Source organism: Hemitrygon akajei, chromosome 8, assembly GCF_048418815.1.
Source record: "Hemitrygon akajei chromosome 8, sHemAka1.3, whole genome shotgun sequence".
NCBI classification, from domain to species: Eukaryota; Metazoa; Chordata; class Chondrichthyes; order Myliobatiformes; family Dasyatidae; genus Hemitrygon; species Hemitrygon akajei.
The window spans coordinates 174,323,092-174,345,308 of NC_133131.1; the positions used below are offsets into that span (position 1 = coordinate 174,323,092).

Below are 22,217 nucleotides of genomic sequence, written 5' to 3' on the forward strand. Positions count from 1 at the left end.
GATGGGAGTCATTGTCCAAGATGGCATGCAACTTGGACAGCATCCTCTTTTCAGACACCACCGTCAGAGAGTCCAGTTCCACCCCCACAACATCACTGGCCTTACGAATGAGTTTGTTGATTCTGTTGGTGTCTGCTACCCTCAGCCTGCTGCCCCAGCACACAACAGCAACCATGATAGCACTGGCCACCACAGACTTGTAGAACATCCTCAGCATCGTCCGGCAGATGTTAAAGGACCTCAGTCTCCTCAGGAAATAGAGACGGCTCTGTCCCTTCTTGTAGACGGCCTCAGTGTTCTTTGACCAGTCCAGTTTATTGTCTCTTGTGATCTTGGGAACTCTCAAGCCTCTCCACCACAGAAAGGTAATGATACTTGAAGAAAGGTCCTTGGGTTGATTGGTACTGCTATGTGAACATTGACAGAGGAACCTACTTCACTTGGGATACAGGCCAAATCCATGCTTGAATATCAATTTCATGAACTGTTCATGGGACAGTAGCAGGGTGTTATTTCCAATGTCCTCATCCATGGAAGATCATCAAAAATATATTGTTTAAAAACCAAAAAAATAGCAGGTAGAACATGGAACATTGTAGCACAGTCCAAGGCCTTCAGGTGACCTTTTAAACTACTCTAAGATCAATCTTAAATGTAAATAGGTGGCATAGTATTAGAACTACTTGGCAAGTTGGTCGGCATCTGTGGAGAGAGGAAGAGTTAATGTTTCAGGCTGTGACCTATAACAAGCTTTTGGGTAGACGCTAGCTGATGAATTTCTGTCATGGTATGTGGCTCATCTATATTCATTTACAAGGATCTCTTGAAGGACTTTATTCCCCAGAGTGTAGAAGATAGATGGGAGATTTGATAGAGGTATGCAAAATAGAGGGATATAGATAGGGTAAATGTAAGCAGGCTTTTTCCACTGAGTCTGGGTGACACTGGAATTTAGAGGTCATGGGTTGAGGGTGAAAGGTGAAATGCTTAAAGGAGACATGAGGGGGAACTTGTTCACTCAGAGTGGTGAGAGTGTTGAAATGGCTGCCAGCAGAAGTGATGGATGTGAGTTTTATTTTGCAAATGGAATTTCATGCAGACAGGTGTGAAGTGTTGTACTTTGGGAGGACAGACCAGGGCAGGAGTTGCACAGAGAAATTTGGATAGATATATTGATGGGAGGGGTATGGAGGCCTGTGGTCCAGGTTCAAGTCTGTAGTACCAGGCAGATACATAGTTTGTTGTGGACTAGATGGGCCAAAGGGCCTGTTTTGCGCTGTAGTGTTCTATGACAATTTAACAGACCTGATAGTAATTTTGAGTTGTGAAATATCCATGATGTACAAAGCAATGGGAAGCGGCAAGGACATTGGGTAACTGGGGATAAAAATTGCCATCTGCTTGAACTGGAGCACAGAGCTCTTGTTGCATTTTGCTATTTATAAACTGTTCTATTTCTAAAATAACCCCCTTCAATGTGAAGAACATTTGTGTGGTGAGAGAGCAGATTGCTTCACCTTGTACAGGCTAATTAAACAGAAGGCATTTTCTCCCCTTGATCAAGAGCAAGATCAGCAAATTTGCTGATGACACCAGAATTGTGGGTGTAGCATACAGCGAGGAAGGCTATTGAAGCTTTCATTGGGATCTGGACCTGCTGCAAAAATGGGCTGAAAATTGCAAATAGAGTTTAATGCAGTCAAGTGTGAGGTGTTGCACTTTGGGAAGACAAGCTAGGGTAGGACGGGCACAGTGAATGGTAGCGCGCGGGTGAGTGTGCTTGAACAAAGGCATCTGCAGTACAGATCAGCAGCACCTGTCGACAAGCCTCTAACCGTGTAGATAGAGGCGAGTGAGGCTCTTTCTCCCCCCAATTTTAAACCATTTTTACGGGAGCACCATCATTTAGAGTGTCCTGACCAGCTGCATCACCATCTGGTGTGGGAATTGCAAGGCATCTGACTGCAAGTCCCTCCAAAGGAATGCAAGGACTGCTAAAAGGATCATCAGGGTCTCTCTTCCACCCATCAGAGATATATCAGCAGTGCTGCTTTTGCAGGGCCTTTAACATTGCCAGTGATCCCTCCCATCCGACCAACAATGTCTTTGACCCCCTACCATCAGGCAGGAGGTACCGTAGCACTAAGACAAAACTATTAGGATAGAAAACAGCTTCTTCCCCCAGCCCATGACATTACTGAACTCCCTACCACCAGCCAGGTCTCATCACATGTGAAGTGCCAACAACGTTATACTGTTCGCTCTTTAACGTATCATGTATGCACCTTATTATTAATTTATTTGTGGTAACATTACTTTATCTGTTATGAGTGTGAGTTGTACGTACTGTGTTGTGCACCTTGGACCAGAGGAACTTTGTCTTGTTTGGTGTTATATATGTGTACCTTTGAATGACAATAAACTTGAACTAGAATTTGAAGGGAACTTTTGGCTTGTTGACCTTTGTGAATCAAAGTATCGAGTAAAGTATTGTGTGCAGATCTAGTCACCTGCCTACAGGAAAGATATCAATAAGATTGACCAGTGCAGAAAAAATTACAAAAAATGTTGCTGGGATGTGAGGACCTGAGTTATAGGGTTAAGTTAGGACTAGTTAGAATAAGTTAGGACTTTATTCCCTGGAGTGTAGGAGAATGACAGAAGATTTGAAGGAAGTACACAAATTATGAGGGGTATAGATGGGGTAAATGCAAGCAAACATTTTCACTGAGGTTGAATGAGAATGGAACTAGAAGTCATGGGGTAAGAGTGAAAGGTGAAATATTTAAGGGGAACCTGAGGGAGAATTTGTTCACACAGAGGCTGGTGAGTGTAGAACAAACTACGGTACAAGAGATAAACTGACTAACGTTTAAGCCAAGCTTTGATAAGTACATGGATGAGAGGGGTATGGAGGGCTATAGTCGAGGTGTGAGTCAATGGGACAAGGCAGAATAACAGTACAGCACAAAATCAATGGGCCGTATGGTGGGGCTTTGTGTTGTATATTACTCTGTCAGTATTCTGCAGAACAAGTGGTCAGTCTGAGGAGTCCCTGTCTAAGGAAACGGGTAATGGCAATTCTTTTGATTCTTTCAAAAAAACGGCTTGGGATCCTATGTATCAATAACTTGGGGCATGATCTGTGTGGTAAACATAACATGAGAAGACGGGTGACTTTGGAATGATGATTCACAAGGCTGTTTTCATTCATCTCACAAATTCTTCTCTTTGGAAGCTAGCTGAAGACCACTTTTTGTAGCCTTTGTCATGCTTCCCGCAGCTTGAGCTTTCGACCATATCTATGCCATCAACATTACCAGCATCCTCCATAAAATATAAAAGCAGAATTAGGCCATTCAGCCCATCGAGTCTTTCACCATTCAATCATGGTTGATTTATTTTTCCTTCATCTTCATTCTCCTGCCTTCTTCCTGTAACCTTTGATGCCCTTATTAATCCAAAATCTATCAACCTCTGCTTTAAATATGCCCAAAATGACTTGACCTCCACAGCCGTCCATGGCAATGAATACCACAGATTCAACACCCTCTGGCTAGAGAAATTCCTCCTCATCTCTGTTCTGTAGGGAAGTCTTTTCTGGGATTGTGCCCACTATAGGAAACATTCTCCTTCGTAAACTGGGCCGTTTCTACCCTTGCCCCCTCATTCTTGCCTCAAGACTTCTGAACTTCTAAACATTGTCCTAGTTGGATTCAAAACATCATTTTCAAGTTTCTTTGTGACCTCATCTTTTTGGTCAGCCCTACAAGCATGTGAATCAGAATCAAGTTTAATATCACTGGCATATGTTATGAAATTTGTTGTTTTGCAGCAGCAGTACGTTGCAATATATATTAATAAAAACTACGGTATACATTACAGCAAGAAATATATATAAAAAAATTAGTGCAAAAATAGTAAAAATAAGAGAAAATATAGAAGTGAGGTAGTGTTCATGGGTTCATTGTCCATTCAGAAATCTGATGGGGGAGGGGAAGAAGCTGATCCTGAAACATGAAGTGTGTGTCTTCAGGCTCCTGTATTCCCACCTTGATAGTAGCAGTGAGGAGAGGACATGTCCTGTGTGATAAGAGTCCTTTCTGATGGATGCCGCCTTTCTGAAGATGTCCTCAGATCTTGGTAGGTTAGTGCCCATGATGAGGCTGGCTGAGTCCCTGCATACCAGAATGTGGTGCAACCAGTGAGAATGCTGTCTGTGGCCCATCTGTAGAAATCTGTGAGTGCCTTTAGTGACATGCCAATTCTCCTCAAACCCCTCCTGAAATATAGCTGCTGTCGTGCCTTCTCTGCAATTGCATTAATATGTTGGGCCACTCTTCCTGTTCCTGCTTGGCTGCAAACTCCAAACTCAGCCCTTTAGAGTGACACAGAATGGAAACAGGCCCTTTGGTCCAACTGGTCCATGCTGACTGTGTGGCCAGGGAGCAGGCCTCATCTGCTTGCGTTTGGCCCCCAGCCCTCTAAATCTCTGTAACTCTTTAGCTGGCTTTTAAATATTTCTGATGTACTTTCCTCAACCACTATTTCTGGCTTGTTCAAAATACTCATCACATTTTGCATGACAAAGCTGCCTCTGATGTCCCTTTAAAATCTCTTGCCTCTGATCTTAAAGCTAAGCCCTCATGTTATTAGCACTCCTCCCTGAGAAAAAGATGTTCACCCCTTCCGTGTCGCTTGTGGTCTTGTACACCACTAATAAGTCACTCCTCAATCTAATACATTTCGGGGAATGAAGTCCTAGTCTAGAGAATCTCTGCTTGTAACTTAGGCTTCCAGGTCTGGGCAACATCCTGGTAAATCGTGTCTGTGCACCTACTTTAATAATATCTTTCCTCCAGCAGGGTAACACAGTACTCAAAGTATTCCAAGTGTGACCAGGGGTTCCTAACCTGCTGGTCGATGGCATAAAAATGGTTGGGAGTCTTTGATCTTGACCATAATTGGGCCATTTGGTCCATTGAGTCTGCTCAGCAGTCTTATACATTCAGTGGCCACTTTATTAGGTACACCTGTACACCACGTTGATACAAATATCTAATTAGCCAATTACGCAGCAGCAACTCGATGCATAAAAGCATGTAGACATGGTCAAGAGGTTTAGTTGTTCAGACCAAACATCAGAATGGGGAAGAAATGTGACAAATGACTCTGATGTGGACGGGCTTGTTCTGTGCTCTATCTCTAAATAAATTAGAGCGTAGGGCCGGGACCTGTAGAAAAAGCAGACTAGATATGTGTAACAGGTTTCCTTTCGTGAACCGGATAAATTTTTTACAGCAACCCAGTACTTTCTCCACGATCTTTTACTTTCCAGCAAATACAGGCCCAGAGCCATCAGATGCTCTTCATATGACAAGCCATTCAATCCTGGAATCATTTTCATGAACCTCCTTTGAACCCTCTCCAATTTCAGCACATCCATTCTGAGGGACCCAAAACTGCTCACCAGTGCTTTATGAAGTCTCAACATTACATCCTTGCTTTTATATTTTAGTCCTCTTGAAATGAATTCTAATATCATATTTGCCTCCTCACCACAGGCTTAACCTGCAAATTAACCTTTAGGGAATCCTGCACAAGGACTCTCAAGTCCCTTGAGCCTCAGTTTTTTTAATTTCCTCTCTATTTAGAAAATAGTTAGCTCTTTCATTTCTTCTAGCAAAATGCATGACCATTAACTGTATTCCATCAGCCAGTTCTTTGTCCATTCTCCTAATCTCTTTTTCTTCTGTAGCCTCACTACTTCCTCAAAACTACCTGTCCCTCCACCTATCTTCATATCATCTTTAAACTTTGCAACACAGCCATTAATTCTAACATCCAAATTATTGACAGGTAACGTGAAAAGAATTGGCTCCAATACAGACCCCTGTGGAACACCATTTGTCACTGGCAGCAGTCAGGCGGAGAAAAGGCTCCCTTTAATTCCACTCTTTGCCTCTTCCAATCAGCCATTGCTTTATCCATTCTGGAATCTTTCCTGGCCTCATAGCTTGTTGAGCAACTGCATGTGTGGCACCTTGTCAAAGGCCTGCTGAAAATTCAAATACACAACATCAACCGATTCTCCTTTGTCTATCCTGCTTGTTATTTCTTCAAAGAATTCCTACAGATTTTTCAGACAAGATTTCCCCTTGAGAAACCATGCTGACTGTGACTTATTTTATCATGTGACTCCAAGTATCCTGAAACCTCGTCCTTAATAATGGACTCCAACATCTTCTCAACTACTGAGGTCAGACTAACTGGCCTGTAGTTTCCTTTCTTCTGCCTCTCTTCTTGAAGAGTGGAGTGACATTTGCAATTTTCCAGCCTTTCAGATCTTTTTGAAAGATCATTATTAATGTCCCCACAATCTCTATAACCACCTCTTGCAGAACCCTGGGATGTACATCACCTGGTCCAGGTGACTTATCTACCTTCACACCTTCCAGTTTCCCAAGAACCTTCTTTCTGGTAATGATAACTTCACACACTTCATAACCCCTGACCACTGGAACTTCCACCACACTGCTAGAGTCTTCCACAGTTAAGACTGATGCAAAATACTTATTCAGTTCGTCCACTATTTCCTTGTCCCCCATTACTACCTCTCCAGCATCATTTTCCAGCGGTCCAATATCCACTCTTGCCCCTCTTTTCCGCTTTATCTATCTGAAGAAACTTTGGTATCCTCTTCAATATTATCGGCTAGCTTACTTTCCTATTCCATCTTTTCTTTAATGACTTTAGTTGCCTTTTTTGGTTTTTAATAGCTTCCCAATCCACTAACTTCCCACTCATTTTTACTCAATTATATGCCCTCTTTGGCTTTCATGTTGGCTTTGACTTCTGTTTAGCCATGGTTGTGTCATCTCCTTTAGAGTACTTCTTTCTCTTTGGGATGCATGATGGGTAAACAATCAATGTGCAAATACAAAAAGAAATTTAAAAAAATAAACAATAAATATTGAGAACCTGAGATGAAGAGTCCCTGAAGCAGAGCATGGTCTGAGGGAAGGTTTGATAGAAGTTTATAAAATTATGATTAAAGATTACCTTTATTTTTCACATCGGAGCATACAGTGAAATGTATCCTTTGTGTCAACAACCAACACAGTCTGAGGACATGCTGGAAGCAGCCCACAAGTGTTACCACGCTTCTGGCTATCATAGCTTGTCCAGAATTCACTGACCCTAAGCGTACATCTTTGGAATGTGTTAGGAAAATGGAGCCGCTGGAGAAAATCTCCATGGTTACGGAGGAGAACTTACAAACTCATTACAGACAGCAGTAAGATTGGTGATTGCTGGTGTTGTAAAGCTAACCACTGTGTTACCATGAGGCATAGCTAGAGTAGACAGCCAGTATCATTGTCCCAGGTATGAGTCATGTATTTAAGGTGAGGGAGGATGTACCAAGCAGGGGTTCCCAACCTTTTTTTAATGACATGGACTCCTGTCATTGGATCCCAGGTTGGGAACCCCTGATACAAAGGAGCATATGGGGCATTTTTTTTATACTGAGGACTGGCGGCGTACGATGCATTGAATGAGGTGGAGATACTGTAGATGTAGATAGAATCAGGTGTAATATCACTGGCATATATTGTGAAATTTGTTGTTTTGCAGCAGCAGTCCATTGTAATAGATAATAAACAAAACTATAGATCACAGTAAGTATATAAAATAATTAAGTAATGCAAAAAGAGAGGGCAAATATAGAGGTAGTGCTCATGGATTCATTGTCTGTTCAGAAATCTGATGGCAGAAGAGAAGCTGTTCCTGAAATGTTGAGTCTGTGTCTTCAGGCACCTATACCACCTACTTGATGAAGAGGGCATGTTCTGGGTGATGGGGGTCCTTAATGATGGATGCTGCCTTTTTGAGGCATCGCCTTTTGAAGCTGGGGAGGCTAGTGCCCATGTTGCCCACTGTGCTGGCTGAGTTTACAACTTTCTACAGCTTTTTCCGATCTCGTGCAGTGGTCCCTCCATGCCAGAAGGTGACGTAGCCACTTAGAATGCTCTCCACAGTACCTCTGTAGAAATTTGCAAATGCCTTTGATGACATAGCAAGTCTCCTCAATAGCACAGGAGTATTAAAGAGACGCATGGATGAATATGCAGAAAAGAGAGGCATGTGGTCAATGTGCAGGAAAGTGGGATCAGATTAATTAGGAGTCATTGGCTTAGCTAGTTTGGCTTAACATTATGGGCTGAAGGGCCTACCCTGTGCTGTACTGTTCTGTATTTTATAATTGGTCCTGGAAACTTTTTCTGTGCATAAAATCTTATGTAGCTTAATCAAAATTAATATCACCCGCATAGGTCGTGAAATTTGTTGTCTTTGCGCCAGCAGTACAGTGCAATTCATGATAAAAGAGGAAAAAACCTCTATTACAGTAGGTATATATATCTATTAAGTAGTTAAATAACCAGTGCAAAAATAGAAATAAAAATGTAGTGAGGTAGTGTTCATGGGTTGAATGTCTGTTCAGAAATTGGATGGCAGAGAGGAAGAAGCTGTTCCTGAATCGCTGAGTGTGTGCCTTTGACCTGATGGTAACAGTGAGAAGAGCGCATGTCCTGGATGGTGGGGGTCCATAAAGATGGGTGCCACCTTTTTGAGGCGTCACTCCTTGAAGATGTCCTGGATGCTAGTGCCCATGTGCAACTGACTAAGTTTACAACTCCCTGCAGCTGATCTTGATCCTGTGCATAGCCTGCCCCCTCCATACCAGACGGTGGTGCAGCCAGTTTGAATGCTATCCACGGTACATCTGTAGAAATTTGCAAGTTTTTGACATACCAAGTCTCCTCAAACTGCTAATGAAGTACAGTATAGCTGATGTTGTACCGTCTTTGTAATTGCATCAATAAGTTGGACACATAATAATCACATCAAGCCAAATTGGCTTTCTCCATTCTCTCCCCAGCCCTCCCCTCCCATTCCTTTGCTTCTAAATCAGAAAATTTTAACCAGAAAACTTTCAAACACTTCTTAAATGCAATACGGCCACAAAGCCCCTTTGACTGGATGCCATTGGTAGACAACAGCAGTGCCCTAAAAATAATGAATTCAGTTGGCTGTCTATCTCTTCCCCCGTCAAATCTCCCCGTGGGAAATTTTCTCATCTCTGTTGATGCAGTCATCGTGGTTTCATGGCTAGCTTTACTTCCATTGAGAGGGGTTGTGAATGCAAGCCCGAGTTCTCAGTGCCAAGTCAGTTGCTTTGTAGAACGTTTCAGATTCTTCTTCCGCAACAAGTACTCAGAACATTGTAAGTTGCTCCGGTAACTGCCAGACATCGTGCTCTTTTCATCAAAGAGAAAGTATTTCTTTTAAGAAGTTGCTTTGGGAATTGGAAGGAGATTTTGTAAATAAATGTCATGATTCCAGTGTTTTGTGAGCCAAGATCTTAGTGGCATTGTAAACTTCTGATGGAACTCTATTATAAGATTAATTATTTTTCCACTGCACTGCTACAGGAATGGTAATAACTGACTTAAAATAAGAGTATGGGTCTCGGCCAGAAACATTGACTGTACTTTTTCCCATAGATGCTGCCTGGCCTGCTGAGTTCCTCCAGCATTTTGTGTGTGTTGTGTGATTTCCTGCATTTCCAGATTTTCTGTTTGTGATGGCCATGGAAAGACTGATCACCCACATCATGTGACACAGCACTTCATGATGAGTTATTAATAACAAACAATGACGCAAAATTTTGTTGATCTGCAGAAACAACACAGTGCAGGTCTGTTAATGTTTCTGAGATTGTAACTAAAAGAATGACTACATATTGAAAAGTCTAGATACGGTGGATGTGGAGACAATGGATAATAGGACCAGAGGGCACAGCCTCAGACATAATTTTATAACAGAAATGAGGAGAAACTTCTTTTTCCAAAGGGTGAGGAATCTTTGGAATTCATTGCCACACACTGCTGTGGAGGCCAAGTCATTGGGTATACTTAAGGCAGAGGTTGATAGGTTCTTCATTAGACAGGGTGTCAAAGATTATGGAGAGAAGGCAGGAGAATAGGGTTGAGAGGGATAATAAATCAGCAATGAAGGAATGCCAGAGCAGACTCGATGAGCCAAATGGCATAATTCTACTCCTAAGTCTTATGGTCTTGTGATTAAAAAATTACAATGGCATGAGAGGGGAACTGGCTGAAGTCTGCAGTGTACCAGACATTCTAGAGTGTCAGGGAAGTGAAGTTTGTGCAGTGAAAATTACGATTGAGAAGGTGCTCAGGAAGCTTAATGGTCTGAGGGTGGATAAATCTGGACCTGATAGAATGCACCCTCGGGTTCTGAAGGAAGTAGCTGGAGAGATTGTGGCGGCATTATCGATGATCTTTCAAGAATTGATAGATTTTGGCATTGTACCAGATGACCGGAAAATTGCAAATGTTACTCCGCAATTTAAGAAGAGTGGGAGGCAGCAAAATGGAAACTATAGACCTGTTAGCCTGACATCAGTGGTTGGGAAGTTGTTGGAGTTGGTTGCTAGGGATGAAATTATGGAGTACCTGGAGACACATGACAAGATAGGCCAAAGCCAGCAAGGTTTCCTGAAAGGAAAATCCTGCCTGACAAACCTACTGCAGTTTTTTGAGGAAATTACAAGCAGGGTAGACAAAGGAGATGCAGTAGATGTGGTGTACTTGGATTTTCAGAAGGCCTTTGACAAAGTACTGCACATGAGGCTGCTTAGCAAGATAAGAGCCCATGGAATTACAGGGAAGTTACTAGCGTGGGTGGAGCATTGGCTGGTTGGCAGAAAGCAGAGAGTGGGAATAAAGGGATCCTATTCTGGCTGGCTGCTGGTTACCAGTGGAGTTCCACAGAGGTCGGTGTTGGGACCGCTGCTTTTTACGATGTATGTCAGTGATTTGCACTACGGTATTAATGGATTTGTGGCTAAATTTGCCGAAGGTACAAAGATAGGTGGAGGAGTGGGTAGTGTTGAGGAAACAGACAGCCTGCAGAGAGACTGAGATAGTTTAGAGGAATTGACAATGAAGTGGCAAATGAAATACAATGTTGGAAAGTGTAGGGCCATGCACTTTGTTGGAAGAAATAAACAGACTATTATTTAGATGGGGAGAGAATTCAAAATGCAGAGATGCAAAGGGACTTGGGAGTCCTTGTGCAAGATGCCCTAAAGGTTAACCTCCAGGTTGAGTCGGTTGTGAAGAAGGTGAATGCAATGTTGGCACTCATTTCTAGAGGTATAGAATATAAGAGCAGGGATGTGATGTTGAGGCTCTATAAGGTACTCGTGAGACCAGACTTGGAGTACTGTGTGCAGTTTTGGGCTCCTTATTTTAGAAAGGATATACTGACATTGGAGAGGGTTCAGAGAAGATTCACAAGAATGATTCCAGGAATGAAAGGGTTACCGTATGAGGAACGTCTGGCAGCTCTTGGGCTGCATTCCCTGGAGTTCAGGGGAATGGGGGGGGGGGGGGGTGGAATCTCATAGAAACATTCCGAATGTTAAAAGGCCCGAACAGATTAGATATGGCAAAGTTATTTCCCATGGTAGGGGAGTCTAGGACAAGAGGGCACGACTTCAGGATCGAAAAACATCCATTTAGAACAGAGATGCGGAGAAATTACTTTAGTCAGAGGGTGGTAAATCTGTAGAATTTGTTGCCACAAGTGGCTGTGGAGGCCAAGTCAATGGGTGTATTTAAGGCAGAGATAGATAGGTTCTGATGACTGGAAGAATTGGATCAGCCCATGATTGAATGGTGGAACAGACTCGATGGGCTGAATGGCCTGCTTCTGCTGCTATATCTTATGGTCTAAAAAGGAATGAGAGTATGTGGCATACCCAGAAATTTGGATAAGTGGTAGGGCTGTGGAGAAAGAACTAGGAGAAAAGGTAGAGAGAACACACACAAAAAAGGTAAGAGAGCTCCCTGAAGGTGGAAACAGCATGGTGAAGACGTTCTTGCTTTTATTGCTCAAAGTACTGAGTATCAGAGTTGGGATGTCATGTTGCAACTGTGTATGTTATTGGTGAGACTGCACTTGGAGTATTGTGTGCAGTTCTGGTTGTCCAGCTATAGGAAGGAAGTGTTCAAGCTTGAAAGGGTGCAGAAAGAACTGCGACTAACGCAGTTCTGCTAAAATTCATATTCATTAATTTATCACATATAGAGTGAGAAATACAGTTAAGTTGCTTCATTTGTATTGACAAGCACACAGACTAGGATGTGCTGGGGGCAGCCCTCAAGTGTCACTGACATAGTATACCCACCAGAACAATACAAGCAGCAACAACAACAGCAAAGGCAGGAGAATAGGTTGAAAGAGTGGATGGAATGGCAGAACACATTTGGGGGGCTGAATGGCCTAATTCTGCTCCTATATCTTATGTCTTTAAACAAGTCGACAGTAAAACAAGCCCCTTTCCCACTCTCTGTCTGTCACACACACACACACACACACACACACACACACACACACACACACACACACACACACACACACACACACACACACACACACACACACACACACACACACACACACACATACACACCCCCCCCCCCCCCACCTGCAGGCCTCCAGTACAAATACTGAGGGCATTTTGATGATTCACTCTATTACTGACATAAGGCTACATGATGAACAAATATAGGTGACAGGTAATGTTACTGCTCGGTTGGTGCTGCTGTGAATTACCCGATGAGTCATTACTTTAGAAACAGGACAGCAAATGTTTTGCTCAGCAGAATGATTGCACAAATCATAAAATTGTGCAATGATTTTAGTGAGTGTAAAAGCTACAGCTCAAATTGCAACATCCACCACTTCCTTTAATCCCCCTTTTATTCATTTGAAGCTGTACGACTCTTTGACCCTGCACCATGGTAACTGAGGAATCTGGACTTTCACCAGTGTGCTGAGGTGGCTGCAGCACAGAAAGACAACTCTTTACCCTTTTGCTGTCTGCATCGGCTGTGTAAAATATGTTCTTGAAGATGCGGTCAGCCTGCCGCTGTAAACCAGGGTCATGCTTTGTATCTGCAAACCCAGTAATTGTGTGAATAACGTATAATCCTTAAAATTAAAAAAATGTTGAGTGAGCTGGTGCTTTTTCTCTGGAGTCAAGGAGGATGAGAGGAAACTTGATGGAGGTGTATAAGATGAGAAGAGGCATAAAATCCAAAGTAAATTTATCAAAGTATGTATCAGTTGTTCGTTATGTGCCATGTCATATGACGTGGGTGATCATGGTCTATGACCATGATTGTTCTTGGCAAATTTTTCAACAGAAGTAGTCTTTACAAGACGGGTGATCCCGGCCATTATCAATTCTCTTCAGAGATTGTCAGCCTGGCATCAGTGGTCACATAACTAGGACTTGTGAAATGCACCAGCTACTCCCAAGATTTCATGTGACCCTGACTGGGGAGCTACACCTTGCCCAAGGGTGGCCTATAGGCTATTGGAGGGAAGGAGTACCTTATATGTCCTTTGGTAGAGACATATCTCCACCCAGCCACCCAGAAAGTATGTACATGTCACCAATATACTTCTCCAGCCATTCACAGTAACACAAAGAAATTCAATAGAATCAATAAAAATCTCCATACAAAGACTGACAAAGTAGATAAAGTGACATAATAAGCATAGGTAGAGTGGACAGCCAGCACCTTTTTCCCAGGGTGGCGTTGGCTAATTCAAGATGACATCCTTTAAGGTGATTGGAGGGAGTATAGGGAAGATGACAGAGATACCTAGTGATGGGAGGCATGAATGCACTGCTGAGGAGGCTGATGCATTAAGGACATAGAGCATATATGTCAAACTCAAGGCCCGCGGGCCGGAATTATCTTTGGCCCGCGAGATAATATCTAATTACTATTAAAGCTGGCCCCAGTAATCGAAGCGCCTATGGCGTATGATATGGCTAATGCTGAGTTTATTCAGGTACCAGGTTTTCAGGGTTTTTAGTGTTTATTCGGCAGTCTTCTTCATAAGAAACGGAATTTGTAAAGTGAAACACTTTGTAGTTATAGCAGAGACTGAGACACATGAGAGCAGGCTGAAAAAACGGAGGCAACGAAAGCTGCGTTCGCATGCGTCCGACTGATCCGGCCCGCATGAAGCTGCATTTTGCTCAATCCGGCCCGTGACCTAAAATGAGTTTGACACCCCTGGTCTAGAGCCACATGATGAAAGAAAAATGGACTGTAGCACACATGCACTCGCACTCTGCTGAAGGAACTCGGCAAGTTGGGAGCATCTATGGAAATGAGTAAACAGTTGATGTCTCTGGTTTGGGTTGTGTAGGAGCAAAGGGTGAGATTGGTCTTGGGTTAGGTTTAAAGTTCGGCACAACATCGTGAGCTAAAGGGTACGTACTGTACTGTTCTATGTTCCCACCACCCCCATGTCCTCTGCTCCTTAAAGTCCAGCATCTTAAAGATTTCACTGGCTCAGCTTTTGTCTTTGTTCTAAAACATCTCAGGTTGTTACAGTTTGTTTATATTCATCCTACTCCCAAAAGATGAGCTGAAATCGGTCTCGTGAAGGCATTTTGACACAGTTCACAGTGGCAACAACTTGCTGCTTGCATTAAAAATATGGAAAATTTAATCGAACAGCAATGTGAGCTGTGAATAGGCTCTCCAGAGCCGATGCCAATGGAGAGTTGGTCTGTATCTGACCTGAGCCTAGAATTCTCATTCACCTATGGGATACAGTGGATTCTGGGACACATTGAGACCAGTACATTTAGGCTCAATTAAGCGGCTACTGCAATTAACCGAAATTTCATTGAAATAGTTAGAGGTTTAAAAAAGACAAACTACCTTTTAACTGAGTAACAAATTATGTATCATGAAATACAGAACAAACTAAACACTACCAATAACTGTATAATACTATAAATCTATATATTAATTCCTGATAGTTATTGACAGAGGAGTGTATCCAGTGTACTTGCTGCATTCTTTTGACTGACTGTAAATAATCAAAATCAGCACAGACACCTGGTGCAGATAATGGACTGCCTTCATACAATGCTTGACAATTGTATCCTCCAAATCTTCATTTTCATTGTAACATTCAAAATGATTGTCAAATTCTTTGTAATTTCTAACTTGTTGAAGCAGTGAAATAGTTTAATTTTCATTCCCAGCCATTTCTGGCATCTCCAAGCCTGAATGCTTGAAACCACAGTGAGCAAACAGTTCTAAATTGTCTTGCTGCTTATTTCTTGCCAACTATCAGCGTCTTGGACACAAACACACACAACTGACACTATTTAAAAACTATTCACTCTTAATTATGGTGTATTGTGGAACAGCCACGCAAGTCCATGTGACTGATGCTTGTTAGAAACTGATCAGCAACAGTCTCCTGCCCCAATTAAGCAGCACAGTCCCAAATAAACAAAGGGAATCCGGGCTATTTTCTCAATTAGTTTTTGTTCTTTAAGAGTTGTTCCAAATAAGCAGCTGCCCCAATTAACTGATGGCCCAATTAACCGAATCTATTGTATTCTATCTACATAGGGAATGAGCTGTCCCAGATTGTGGTTGAGACAGGCCAGGTTAGCAACATTCAAAATACATTGGGATCAGTCAGTGGAGAAGGGAGAGTTCACAGTTAGGGTCAAAAGCAGACAAATCAGACTATTTTAGTGATCACTGAGGTAGGCATGAAGTTGGGCTGAATTATGATCTATATATTTGGAATTATTTGCAAGAACTTTTAATGTGCTAGTTACATTATCTGGGCTGTAAGGAGGCAAGCTGATCTTTTTGTAAAGCATTTGTATTCTTCAGATAACATTTGTAGATGCAATATGAAAGTGAATTGCAGAAAGATTTTCATTTAGAATTACTGAGTCAGAAATAGCACAGGATGTCTATATTTTTCCAGTCCTGACAAAGGGCCTCAGCCTGAAACGTCAACTGTACTTTTCCATAGATGCTGCCTGGCCTGCTGAGTTCCTCCAACATTTTGTGTGGGTTGCTTGGATTTCCAGCATCTGCAGATTTTCTCATCTTCATTTATAGTCATATTGTTTTCCACAACTTGGTCCACAGCCTTCTGTGCCTTGGCAATCCGTATGCCCATCTAAATCATAAGACATAAGCAGAATTCTGAGTCTGCTCCGCCATTCAATCACCTGATTTGTTTTTCCCCTCAACTCCATTCAATTGCCTTCTCGCTGTTAGTTTGATGCCCTGAGTCATCAAGAACCTATCAACCTCTGCTTTAAATATGCCCAAATACTATGCCCCCACAGCCACCTGTGGCAATGTATTCCATAGATACATAGAAATTTCTCCACATTTCTGTTCTAAAGGAACATCCTCCTACTCTGAGGTTGTGCCCTCTGGTCCTAGACTCCCCCACTATTGGAAACATCCTCTCCACATTGATTCTATGTAGGCCTTTCAATATTTGGTGGGTTTCAATGAGATCCCCTCTCATTCTTCCAAACTCCAGTGAGTACTGACCCAGAGCCATCAAATGCTCCCCATAATTTAAACCTTTTATTCCCTGGAGTATTCTCATCAACCTCCTCTGGACCCTCTCACTATTTGGAGCTCACTATGCTCCAGATGTGGTCGTGGTGCTTAAATGTTATGGGTGGACCTGCCTCTGCCACTATCAGGCAGTGTGATACAGGTCCCAATCAAGCTCTGGATGAAAAATTTCCCCTTATGAATTTCTCTAAGTCACTTGCTTGTCCACCTAACCTATGCCTCTGGTTTTAGAGGAGTCTGTAAATGAGTACAATTTCTTACTATCTGCACTACTTGTGTTTCTCATAAGTTTGTTTACTTTGTCGTCCCTCCTTAACCACCCCTAATGATGAGCAATAGTGGGCCCACCATCAACCTCTGTGGCATACCACTGATCACAGGCCTGCACACTGAGAAACAACCAACTGTGCAGCTTTAGTGTATAATAAATGCTAATCGTTGAGCTTTGCGCTTCTCATAATTAGAACTATCTAATAGTTTAGTAATAATTATATTGGTCTAAGGATATTATAATAGACTGGGGGGGGAGAATTGCTTTGAAAGTTTGACACTTAAGTCCTTAATTACAGTATAGTAATATATTCTGAGCCTCTTAGCAAACACAATGAGTTTTAAATGGTTTTAAAATAGGTGCAGGTGTTATCAGACAGTTTGTTTTGCAGTTCAGTAGTTAAGCTATTCATTTACTTGACTGAACTCATTTTGCTCAGAGGATATCTCATACCTTCAATATCATTTCAAGAGAATTCCAAAACCATTTACAAATACAGTTAATTTAGAAGCAAGAGGTACCTAAGGAAAGAGTAGCTTCCCTCTGGGGCCAAAGAGTGAATTCTTTGTGTGGAGCCTGGGGACTTGGGTTTTTAAAATTTTATTTGGAGTTAATGCCCTTGCAGCCCAACAAGCCATCTATTTAACCCTAGACTAATCACAGGACAACTTACAATGACCAATTAACCTACTAACTGGTACATTTTGGAGTGCAGAGAAAACTGGAGCAACTGAAGGAAACCCAAACACACATGGGAAGGGTGTACAAACATTCTTACAGACAGCACCAGAATTGAACTCTGAACTCCGCCCCAAGTTGTAGTAGTGTCAAATTAACCACAGTGTACTGAAGGAATACTTTGCAACAGTATTCCTTCACCAGAGAGAAAGATGAGGAAATGTTATCAAAGTAAGCATTGTCATAATAAAATACTTATAATAAGGTGTGGTACACTACTGTAATAATTGAGAAGATTCCTCACCCAACCCGGCCTCTCCCTCTCCAGTAGCAGAAGAACCGGATACGGTGGTCCATCCCCACCGAGCCTTTGTGGTGACTGCATCCCTCAGCATGACCTCCTGCAGCCTGGAATGTGTCCTACTATCTCAATTTGCTGGCAGACCAACAAATTTCGGGCAGAAGAAAGGGCATCTTTCACAGTTGATGATCCGCCAGCAGCCCTTGGTGTTCATCTTTGTGGTGTTCTTGAGATCAGCTTGTAGATCAGAGAGTCCATTGTCACGCAGCATCTCATGATGTACCATGATACAGACAACTTTCTCTACACCCTCTTCAGAAACCCACAGTCCGCAAAGAGGTGAACAACCATCTCGTCCTTGTTGCAGCCTTCCCACAGGCAGCATGCTGTGGGAGTGATGGTGGGCATGCAGGAAGGATCTGCCTGAAATGCCCACTTTCACTGCAAACCAGACAAGAACTTGGTGCCCATTGGTGAGGTCTGGCGATAAGGCATTCTACTAGATGGTTTGGATAATCTGCTCAGGGAGCCACCCCACTTGTCCATCAAATCCGTCTCCTGCAGTGTCTGCAGAGTAGCATGGAACAGGTCCTACCTGCCTCTTTACAATGACCCATCGGTATGTTTTTGGACTGTGGGAGGAAACCCATGTGAACTGTCCATATCCAGAAGTTTTTAACCCTTAAATGTGACAGGGCAGATTCCTACATGGCAGAAGATGCCTACGACCCCGACAAATCCATCCTGCCAGTCTCCCAAATGCAGGCTGTACATAATATAGTTGTTGTAAACTGGTGGAGGGCCAGTACCTATACTGGGAGGTGTGAGTTAAATGTCACAGAATTGAACTAGATGTCATGGTTTAAGGGGGAAAGGTGAAATATTTAAGGGGAAACTTCTTCACTAGGGGTGGTACAAGTGTGGGATGAGCTACCATTGGAAGTGATGGAGTGCAACATAGAAACATAGAAAATAGGTGCAGGAGTAGGCCATTCGGCCCTTTGAGCCTGCACCACCATTCAGTATGATCATGGCTGATCATCCAACTCAGAACCCTGTACCTGCTTTCTCTCTATACCCCCGATCCCTTTAGCCACAAGGGCCATATCTAACTTCCTCTTAAATATAGCCAATGAACCGGCCTCAACTGTTTCCTGTGGTAGAGAATTCCACAGATTCACCACTCTCTGTGTGAAGAAATTTTTCCTCATCTCGGTCCTAAAAGGCTTCCCCTTTATCCTTAAACTGTGACCCCTCGTTCCAGACTTCCCCAACATGGGAAACAATCTTCCTGCATCTACCCTGTCCAATCCCTTTAGAATTTTATATGTTTCAATAAGATCCCCCCTCGATCTTCTAAATTCCAGTGAGTATAAGCCTAGTCGATCCAGTCTTTCTTCATATAAAAGTCCTGCCATCCCAGGAATCAATCTGGTGAACCTTCCCTGTACTCCCTCTATGGCAAGAATGTCTTTCCTCAGATTAGGGGACCAAAACTGCACACAATATTCTAGGTGTGGTCTCACCAAGGCCTTGTACAACTGCAGTAGAACCTCCCTGCTCCTGTACTCAAATCCTTTTGCTATGAATGCCAACATACCATTTGCCTTTTTCACCGCCTGCTGTACCTGCATGCCCACCTTTAATGACTGGTGTACAATGACACCCAGGTCTCGTTGCATCTCCCCTTTTCCTAATCGGACACCGTTCTGATAATAATCTGTTTTCCTGTTCTTGCAACCAAAGTGGATAACCTCACATTTATCCACATTAAATTGCATCTGCCATGAATTTGCCCACTCACCTAACCTATCCAAGTCACCCTGCATCCTCTTAGCATCCTCCTCACAGCTAACACCGCCGCCCAGCTTCGTGTCATCCGCAAACTTGGAGATGCTGCATTTAATTCCCTCGTCTAAATCATTAATATATATTTTAAACAACTGGGGTCCTAGCACTGAGCCTTGCGGTACCCCACTAGTCACTGCCTGCCATTCTGAAAAGGTCCCATTTACTCCCACTCTTTGCTTCCTGTCTGCCAACCAATCCTCTATCCACATCAATACCATACCCCCAATACCGTGTGCTTTAAGTTTGCACACTAATCTCCTGTGTGGGACCTTGTCAAAAGTCTTTTGAAAATCTAAATATACCACATCCACTGGCTCTCCCCTATCCACTCTACTAGTTACATCTTCAAAAAATTCTATAAGATTTGTCAGACATGATTTTCCTTTCACAAATCCATGCTGACTTTGTCCAATGATTTCACCTCTTTCCAAATGTGCTGTTATCACATCTTTGATAACTGAATCTAGCATTTTCCCCACCACCGAAGTCAGACTAACTGCTCTATAATTCTCCGGTTTCTCTCTCCCTCCTTTTTTAAAAAGTGGGGTGATATTAGCCACCCTCCAATCCTCAGGAACTAATCCAGAATCTAAGGAATTTTGAAAAATTATCACTAATGCATCCACTATTTCTTGGGCTTCTTCCTTAAGCACTCTGGGATGCAGACCATCTGGCCCTGGGGATTTATCTGCCTTTAATCCCTTCAATTTACCTAACACCACTTCCCTACTAACATGTATTTCCCTCAGTTCCTCCATCTCACTAGACCCTCGGTCCCTTACTATTTCCGGAAGATTATTTATGTCCTCCTTAGTGAAGACAGAACCAAAATAGTTATTCAATTGGTCTGCCATGTCTTTGTTCCCTATGATCAATTCACCTGTTTCTGACTGTGAAGGACTAACATTTGTCTTGACCAATCTTTTTCTTTTCACTTATCTAAAATCTATTTCTCAACATTTGAGAAATTTGGATAAGTACATGGATGGGTGGGGTATGCGGCTGCAGGTTGATGGGACTAGGCAGAATAACAGTTCAGCACTGCAGGGCTTGTTGCTGTGTTGTACCAGATTATTTCCCAGAATGGGTGGTGATATGTGGATTACAAGTGATGAATCCAAATAATTCAGGATTATAAGTGTACAATGGAGTCGGGGGTGGGGGGAGGTGTGGACTGGAACTGAGGTCATGTTCATTAGTTGGGGTTGATTTTGAAAATAATGGAGCTATCTGGCCAAATGATATTTTCTGTTCTTCAGATTTAGTGTCATAGAATAATACAGAATGGAAATTCATCCAAAGAATTATAGTTCAAGTTCAAGGCTATTGTCATCTGACTGTAAACTGAACAAAACAACATTCCTCAGACTATAGTGTCCCCACTAACCAAATTTCATACATAGTACATAAAAATATTGCCATAAATATGTTAATAAAATACATTTCAAAATGCGTGTAGTGCACAACACAGGTAAACTGCAAACAAAACAGTAAACAACTCGCTGCCCTAGTGATGAGACCCCGGTGGTGGCAGGGTGTTCATTAGTCTCACAGCCTGAGGGAAGAAGCTGTTAGCCAGACTGGCAGTCTCAGTCCTGATGCTCCTGAACCTCCTTCCTGACGGTAGTGGGTCAGAGACATTGTGGGATGGATGGTAGGGGTCCAATACCAAATTAGCAACAGAATTATCTAACTGGCTTTTAATTTTCTTTCAGATTTTGAGCAATGCACGCCTTTTCCTGGAGAATCTTATTAAGTAAGTATAACAGTTGTTTTTAAGTACGTGCCTGGGGTTGTGGGGTAGATGGTGGTGAGCTTGTAAACAGCCCTGGTGAGTGAGGCCAAGGGTGCTGTGCAAGGATCTGATTAATGTTTCTCAGTTCCATGTTCAGTGTATCACCAGATGTGAACCTCGCCAATACCTGGTACAAATACACCAGCCAACTTCACAACTGGGCAGAACAATTCCAAATGCCCATGCAGGACAAAGCAACACATGCAATGACTCTAGCTGTGGCCTAATATTGTGCACATCTCTTCAAAATATTGTATAATTACACATACTATACTGTGGGCTGCATGGTAGCATAGCAGTTAGTGTCAGCGACCCGGGTTCAATTCCACCTCTATCAGTAAGGAGTTTGAACTTTCTCCCCGTGATCAAGTGGGTCTCCTCCAGGCGCAACAGTTTCCTCTGACAGTCCAAAGTCGTGCCGATTAGTAAGGATTAGTAAGTTGTGGGATGCAGTGTTGGCCACGACACTTGCAGGCTGCCCCCCAGCACAATCCTCACTGATTTTATTTGATGCACAACGATGCATTTCACCTTCTGTTTTGATGTACACGTACAACAGTATATTAAAAGGCCTAGAGAGAATGGATGGGGATAGGACTTTTCCTATAGTAGGGGAGTCTTGGACAAGAGGGACATCCCTTTCAAACAGAGATGAGGAGGAATTTCTTTAGCCAGAGGGTGGTGAACCTGTGGAATTTGTTGCCATGAACTGCTGTGGAGGTCATGTCACTGGGTATATATAAAGTGGAACCATAGCACCTTCCTACCCACCAAGTCTACCTGTGGTTG

The 22,217-nt window shown here is 42.7% G+C and overlaps 1 protein-coding gene across 1 annotated transcript in view; it reads left to right on the forward strand.

Moving 5' to 3' along the window:
- Positions 1 to 22,217, forward strand: part of LOC140732454 (diacylglycerol O-acyltransferase 1-like) — a 108,894-nt gene that overhangs the window by 37,254 nt on the left and 49,423 nt on the right. Inside the window, exon 3 of the mRNA XM_073055129.1 lies at positions 21,349 to 21,389. Within this exon, the coding sequence (XP_072911230.1) occupies positions 21,349 to 21,389 (41 nt within the window). The remainder of the gene's footprint in view (positions 1 to 21,348; positions 21,390 to 22,217) is intronic.